General features: G+C 34.2%; 1 protein-coding gene across 5 annotated transcripts; it reads right to left on the bottom strand.

The window, feature by feature from the left end:
• Positions 1-243: 243 nt before the first annotated feature.
• On the bottom strand, positions 244-6,851 carry LOC107817638 (uncharacterized). 5 transcript variants are annotated; one of them, XM_016643503.2, is made up of 5 exons: positions 6,616-6,851; positions 6,479-6,538; positions 2,520-3,738; positions 1,968-2,421; positions 244-456 (listed from the first exon to the last, which is right to left on the bottom strand). In XM_016643503.2, exons 4-5 carry the CDS (start codon positions 2,413-2,415, stop codon positions 419-421), a joined length of 486 nt encoding a protein of 161 aa, XP_016498989.1. In that variant the 5' UTR covers positions 2,416-2,421; positions 2,520-3,738; positions 6,479-6,538; positions 6,616-6,851; the 3' UTR covers positions 244-418. The 5 variants fall into 5 exon arrangements, with proteins under 5 accessions (XP_016498989.1, XP_016498990.1, XP_016498992.1 ...); XM_016643504.2 differs by having other exon boundaries at positions 2,520-3,089; positions 6,616-6,822; XM_016643506.2 differs by having other exon boundaries at positions 2,520-2,697; positions 6,616-6,822.
• Between the last annotated feature and the right edge of the window lie 570 nt (positions 6,852-7,421).

Below are 7,421 nucleotides of genomic sequence, written 5' to 3'. Positions count from 1 at the left end.
GCCTGAGAACCGTTGCTATAGACATTACAACATTTTATATTTTGTTTTGTTTTACCTGTTGGAACGGTTATTACAAGCTGATGCAACGATTATGCTGAGCTACTGCAACGCTTATGCTAAGTTACTGCAATGGTTATACTGAGCTACTATGACTCCTGTTGGAAGCTATTAACGGTACCGAAACAAGATAAATGTATAATACACTGAAATTAATATATAACTGATGAAATGAAAATATATTCATCAACAGAATCATAATTCAAAATATACAACTACGATTATCCATTTATAAAAGTAAAATATACGATAAAAGTGTTTAATAATCCAAGAGTTGGAATATAAGCTTGCAAAATAGTTAAAAATAAAAACATTCCTAGATTGTTTGAAGATTCTTCAACCAATACTTTTAGGTAAGGTCTTAACTGCTTTCATCTCCCCCTTGATCATTTGGTTCACCTGTAAATTCAATAAGAACAGAAATAGTTAGAGGGTAGGAAAAAAAATATTGCCTTTTCAATATCATTATTATTGAACTATATATTAACACCAATAAAATAATATAAGTACTTAGAAGACAAAATAAAAGATGAAATTGGCATTGCCACTTCAGAAATCAAGCTACAAAAAAGAACCAGAAGTCCAAGTATGCAAAATGTTACACCAAAAAAAGTCACCCTCAAAATGTTACACCAAAAGAAGTCAAGTATCCAAAATATACTATAAAGGAGGGCAGTGCACGCATCAATGTTGGATCTTGAGACTTATTTCAACAAGTATTGGGCTCCTCACCCTCAAACTGGTGTGTTTGGGCCACCAACCCATCACACTGGTTTCAAAATCATGCCTGCCACTGCTACTTTACATTCTCTATTGGAGTATAGGTACTTAGCTTTTTACTTAGAAATGTGAAAGAGAGTATAATGTGCACCAGCAGAAACTGAAGGAAATGTGCACCACATTACCAGCATCATGATTTCATACACCAGGGTAGCAATAACAACTACAAAATTACGCACCACAACCCCAAAATTTCAGTAGCACAATGAAACACTTTTATACAGATGGCAAAGGATGAAAGTAGTTCTTAGTCGTTAATGTGAGATGCAGAAACATATAGCAAGTACATGAAACTAAGTCAGCAAAGGATGTTTCACATTTTTGGTTCGTAAATTCAGTAGTGGTCAACCAATCAAAATCAATAGTGTTCCTTCAAGTCCGAAGAATATTGTTTCTTCAAGCCCAAAAAAGGCTGTTCAACCCCTTACAGAAGTCAGGGTTAAAGTGAGGGATATATAATGTTCTTTGAAACTAATGTTTTAGCTACTCTTTAGTAGTTCTTGTAATGAAACATCAAGAATTCCGGCATTTCTGTACATGTATCAAGTTTAAAATCCCAGTCTCAGAGGAATTAACATTGAAAACTGTTACAAGTGATATTGAAATTATGGTGTCTATTTTGGTTATTCTACTACAGTAAGTAAGTATTTTCTGTAAATTTAGCAATATATGTAACGAGCATTTCTGAAAAAAAGACTGCTAAACCATCAGAACGACTAAGAAATAGCATTCTGTTTTAAAACCTCGGCTTTAGCCATTGCCATATGGTCGTCTTGCTTATTTGTTTTAAAATTTCAGTAGCACAATGAAACACTAGTAGATCAATTAATTAGAAGTAGCAAAGGATAGTAGTTTGAGAGACACAGATGGTGCACAAAACAAAAGAATATGCAACAGAGATTAGTCTTTACTTTTGAAAGACACAGATTGCACACACAACAAAGAGGAAAAGAGAGATCAATCTCTGTTTCTGAGAAATCAGTATCTGTTTCTAAGAGATATAAATTGCGCACACAACAAAGAGGAAAAGAGAGACTAGTCTCTATTTCTGAGAAATCAGTCTCTGTTTTTGAGTGATACAGATTGCGCACACAACCAATCTATAACTAATCTCGAAAAGAAATACCGACCTTGATTGTTGCTGCCGAAAGATGGCCTGTTGATTGGTTGAATAGCTACTTGTTGTGTGGACGAAGCTTCTCCTGGTGAACGAGCACACAAGTTTGCTAAAATATTAGGATCAATTTGCAATCCAGAACGCTGAAGCTGTACAAAGATATCTCCTAGAATTTCTTGTCGCATCATTCTCTTTTGTTCCTCATATTGTTCCTTCTGTTTCTCAAATTGTTCCTTCTGTTCCTCGAACATTCTTGTCATCCTTTCTTCCATTTGTTGCACCAGATCAATTGTAGCATTTGAAGAGGATTCAAAATGTCCCATTTTTCCTTTCAAAGAAGTTCTTGTAACCCCTCGTCCATACAATCTAAGACGTCCCGGATGTTCAGGTCCCATAACGGCTGCAAATGCATTAACAGAACTGCTACCATCTTCACTTGGTTGTGTTTCAATTTTTTCCATTTCAGCCTATAATACAAATTTTTAAAATGAAAATTCTAGTAAATAAAAGCCAGTAAGAACAAAAAATTCATCTCAATAAAAAAGCAATAAGATAGAATTCGCACAATTTTAGTAGTTGTATCTTCATCAGATTCCTAACTGTCCACAACAAGGTTGCACGCATTTGAAACGTCTGGTCAGATTTAGCATCATATGTTTCTACCCACGTTTCCCATAGTTCCTTCAATTCAACAATTAGTGGTTGTAAGTACACATCTATATCCTTTCCTGGTGAAGAAGGACCTGGAATGATCATTGACAACATTATATACTCCGGCTTCATGCAAATCCATGGCGATAAATTATAGTTCATTAGCATAACAGGCCATGTGCTATGAGAAATGCTCATGGTTCGAAACGGGTTAAAACCATCACTTGAAAGACCCAATCTAACATTACGAGGATCCCGAGAGAAATCCTTGTGCAAGAAATCAAAATTCTTTCACGCTTCCCCATCAGCAGGATGTCTTAAATTCCCATCATTGGGTCGTTCAGTACCATGCCATCTCATAGCTGCAGTTGTTTCAGAACACATGAATATCCTCTGAAGCCTAGGCTTTAAGGGAAAGTGCCTTAAAACCTTTGCAGGGATTTTGGAGCTTGCATTAGTCACGCCATCAACAACATTCTTCCATCTAGAAGTTCCACATACAGAGCAATTATCATTCTTCTCATTTTCATTCCAAAAAAGCATGCAATCCTTGGGGCACGCATGTATGTTTTCATAATGAAGACCCAAATCTTTTATCATACTTTTTGCTTTGTAAAAAAGACTCAGGTAGCTTAGCAAATGGAAATGCCTCTTTTAACAAGTCTAACAAGTCTGAAAAAGCCACATTACTCAAGCCATGAATGCATTTGATTAAGTACAATCGAATGGTGAAACTCAGTTTAGAAAAATTCTCACACCCCAAATATTACTCTTGTTTTCCTTCCTCCACTAATAGTGTCATGAAGTAGTCCATCAATATCATCATGCATGTTGGAACCTTCATCACAATTACTTGGATGTGAATTATTTCTCGAGGAAATCTTTTCCCCGTGGAAAATCCATTTGGTGTATCCTTGAATAAATCCATAACCAACCAAGTGATCCTCTACCACATTTCTAATACGCTAATAACAATTAGCACATTTTTTGCAAGGACATAATATTTCATTGCCTTGGGAAGCCCGTTCAAATGTCTTATCAAGAAAATCATTCACTCAGCGAATATACTCATTTGTGGATCTTCGGAGACCCATCCAACTTTTATCTCCATTATCTATTGAATATTAAATCCCCTATGGGTACAAATGCAAATCATAAAAATTAAAACTTAAATAACAAATTACAGGAATTACTGGAGATACATAATTATATCACTTAATCTAAAGCTTTCTCTATTGCACAAAAAGAAAGAGATGCAAACTATGACAATGATATTAATGGCGAGACCAACTAATGTGCTAAAGTAGCATATATGTGATAATACTGAAAAGTTAAATGCATTATAACAGAGGAATTCTCATATCATGCTTATTCAATTATCTTGACATTGCCTAAATATGATATAGTAAGCAGCTGACTTGTTGTCCAAAGTGATAAAAATCATCATAAAAAAGAGAATCATGTTGATATTTCCATTTACATAGTAACTGAGCATCTGCTGAAATGAGAGGTATCAACTCTTTTGCATTTAAGTAAATATTTCTTTCCTAATTATGATTAGCTCTCTACTTATTACTTTTTGGCAGTGTTTTAATAATTCACCACCACCAACTCAAAAAAGAAAACATAAAGAACAAACAAGCAAACTAACAACTACTTAAAGGGGAGACCTCTCTGTTAATTAAACCTCTGTTTTAACAGAGCTCTTTATACAAACGTTGATTTGTTAACAGAGCTCTTTATACAAACGAACGGAAAATCACTAAAATCAGCACCTAAACAAACCCAATTGCACACTGAAGATAACAAAATATAGAGATGAATTGAACACAAAGACTACAAATCATGCAAAATACTATCTTCATCCTTTATGGAAAACACATTGTTAGTAGGATGTAAAACGAATAGGAAGAAAGAACAGTGCAGTAACATGATTTAATATTCACATGAAGAGTTATGTAACAAATACACTTTGCCAGGTTCAAATTGGTGTTTGGATCAAGTTATGAGTTGTGGAAATAAAGCTAAGGGAAGCAAGGCTTTCTTACTATTCCTATCACAAAATATCTAACACTATGTGTTTGACATGTGCAAAATTGAATTCATGGCAATGTGTGTAATACTCAGTTGTCACAAAAGAAAAATGGGCATGATAGAATTAACAGACAACTCTGATGTAGCAGTTAACTAAGCCTAAGCACATAAAGTTAAAATTAATAAAGTTTCAATATGAACCACTTAATGGCTTTGCAAACTATTTGTCCAGCCATCTATAATATAGAAGAACGACATCACAACTTAAATGCATGACTTAGAGACATGAAAGTAACAGTATACACCAAAGAAGATAAACAAAAAAGTTCGTGGCTGATTTAGTTATAAAGGATTCATGACAGACAACATTTTGTATAAGAGGAAAGCACAAAGCAAAATTTATTTGTATCTTACTCTTCATTCATGAACTTCTAAAAAATTGGACCATCAGTTACCTTTTTATTCTTGATCCACGCAAGTCATAATTAAACGATTGGAGTCTTCAAAATCCTTGTCACTTCATTTCAATCAATCTTTTGTATCTATTATCATGAGATCTATTAGTAATCTAAACTCTGTATCTAACTTCTTGACAGAGAAACCCAATTTGCTATCTCTGATTTATTATTTGAGTTCTTTCTTTATTCAGGAGATAAATGGTCTTTGACAGAAGATAATTTGAAGAGATCCAGAAGTTAGAGAAAGTTGTAGCTTAGATTTTCAGGCCAAATATTTCCACACCGCCTAGTAACACAGATTTTCAAGAAATCTTTGTCATTCTAAACAGATATGAAAACCAAAATTTTAAGCAAATATAACAGTAAATGCTAACGACAAAAAAAGCTTCTGCAGATTGCTCAGCAACTTTTCATAGCTCATGTCTGCAAGACAGATTGCGGAACCTATGTGCAAGGACGAGAAAGAGTAATAAGACGAAGAGTAATAAGACGCATGACCTGCTTCGCTATTGTTCTTTGCCTTAGCGCTGATGCAAGAGATTGTTTAAGTTATTTGAGGAAATAATGTTTCCACATCTTCACTTCATGAGCTTTTAAATGTTGTGATTCTATTACAACAGGAGGGAAAGCCTTTATGTGAAGATGCTTGATATTGTCTATGTGATATCAAGGTTTGAACCTCACATATGGAATAAAAAAGTTTTAAGATCTATAATCAAAATAAGATCTCGAGGCTCTTGCTTGTCATATTAACTTTCTATTGACTCAAAGTAACGAACTAAGAGATGAATAACAGAAAGCAGAAGCATTCATACCAAAGTTCTCAAGGGTCGGTTGTTTCATCTTCCTAATTTTAAAGTCATTACATCTAATGAGAATTGCTTCAAGAATGAACACTCCACAATCTTAACCAAAAATGAACTGCTCAAACACATAAGGGAAAAGTTCAATATTATTTTGACAGAAAATAAAAGAATTTCTTAATATGAATACTCCAGCACTGTACTTCTCATAAACAATTAACAACACACTAACGCCAGAAGCCTAAAGATACACTAATCGGCAAAGAAACGACAACAAAACAAAAACAAAACAAAGAAATCAACAATCTACTAATCAACAAAAGTCTAAAGTTGTAATCACAGACCACGGCGATTTGTAAACTAAAGAGAGAATTATCCTAATTGAAATTAAAAACATGTTTAGGAAGGCCGGTAAAAAATCGATTCGAGGTCTTTGCTTTACTTTATCTGATTACCTTCACAAAGAGTAAAGAAACATATAAATTGGTAGAATTAGCTACCCCAATAATTTATTCCCAATTTGTCTTTTACTTGACAAATAAATAAATTAATAAACAAGTATATAACATGAATCTTACCTAGTGTAAAGGAGATGAGACTTAAGTTAGCTTCAAACTGGAGATGCCTCAACAAGCTCTCTGTTGATGAAAGAGAGCAAAAAATTAAGAAAACAAATCTATTTTGAAGAAAAAGAGAGCTGGATAGAGATCAGAACCTCTAGGGACGGCAGGTCTTTTAGGGCTGAACAAATCTCTTGGATTTTCTCGGAAGCGTTTCTCGGTGGTAGCTTGAGTGTGGACGGCAAGTCTTTTAGGGCTTGTATCAAATTTAGGCTTTTTGTTTTTTGTATCTGTATTAGGACTTTTACTTCTTTCTTTTTTTTCCTTGAGACGTTTAGTCTCTCTTTTGTGAAAATAAGGCGCGAAAAAGTTAGAAGAGGGAAAGTAAAACCGACCCAGTAGCCCTTTTTTTTCAGGAACCGTTGTCAAATATGAGACTGTTGCAACGGATTAAGACGTCGTCCCAATACGTCAATCTATAGCGACGGTTTTTGTCCTAATGCAACGGTATGTTTTACTACCTATCTTAGTAGGTCTGAGAAGATTATGCGACAGTTGTAACCGTTGCCATAGGTATTTTATTGCAACGTTTGAGTAACCGTTGCTAAAATACTGTTGCCATAGGTCTATTTTCTAGTAGTGGGAATTGGGTAAAGATTGAGACTTTATTGTTTGGAATTGATTCCTTTAGTAATGTTTGATGTTATTGAGTTGTTTTTGGCTAGAATTGAGCCGGACGAAGGTGATTTTTAAGGGAAATGCTAGTTTAGAGGATTGATTTGTGCTTATTGAGATAAAAATCTTGGCTAACCTTGTAGGGAAGAATATCCCTTAGGATTTTGTAAATGAAATCTTCGTCACTTTCAGCTCTATTTAGTTTTAGATGTAGGATGAAAAAGGTAACTATATTAAAACACAAATAGATTAACACACAATTATTAGATATAAATTATGTATAATT

This window comes from Nicotiana tabacum, chromosome 6 (assembly GCF_000715075.1).
Source record: "Nicotiana tabacum cultivar K326 chromosome 6, ASM71507v2, whole genome shotgun sequence".
Classification (NCBI taxonomy): domain Eukaryota; kingdom Viridiplantae; phylum Streptophyta; class Magnoliopsida; order Solanales; family Solanaceae; genus Nicotiana; species Nicotiana tabacum.
The sequence above is the reverse complement of the archived record's forward strand: the minus strand, read 5'-3'. Positions and strand labels throughout refer to the sequence as shown.

Excerpts from the sequence above, each read along its gene's own strand:
- LOC107817638 (XM_016643503.2), bottom strand. The coding sequence starts at position 2,415 with ATGGAAAAAATTGAAACACAACCAAGTGAAGATGGTAGCAGTTCTGTT. Across the intron at positions 457-1,967 it reads TTTCGGCAGCAACAATCAAG|GTGAACCAAATGATCAAGGG; the intron begins GTCGGTATTTCT and ends TTGAATTTACAG.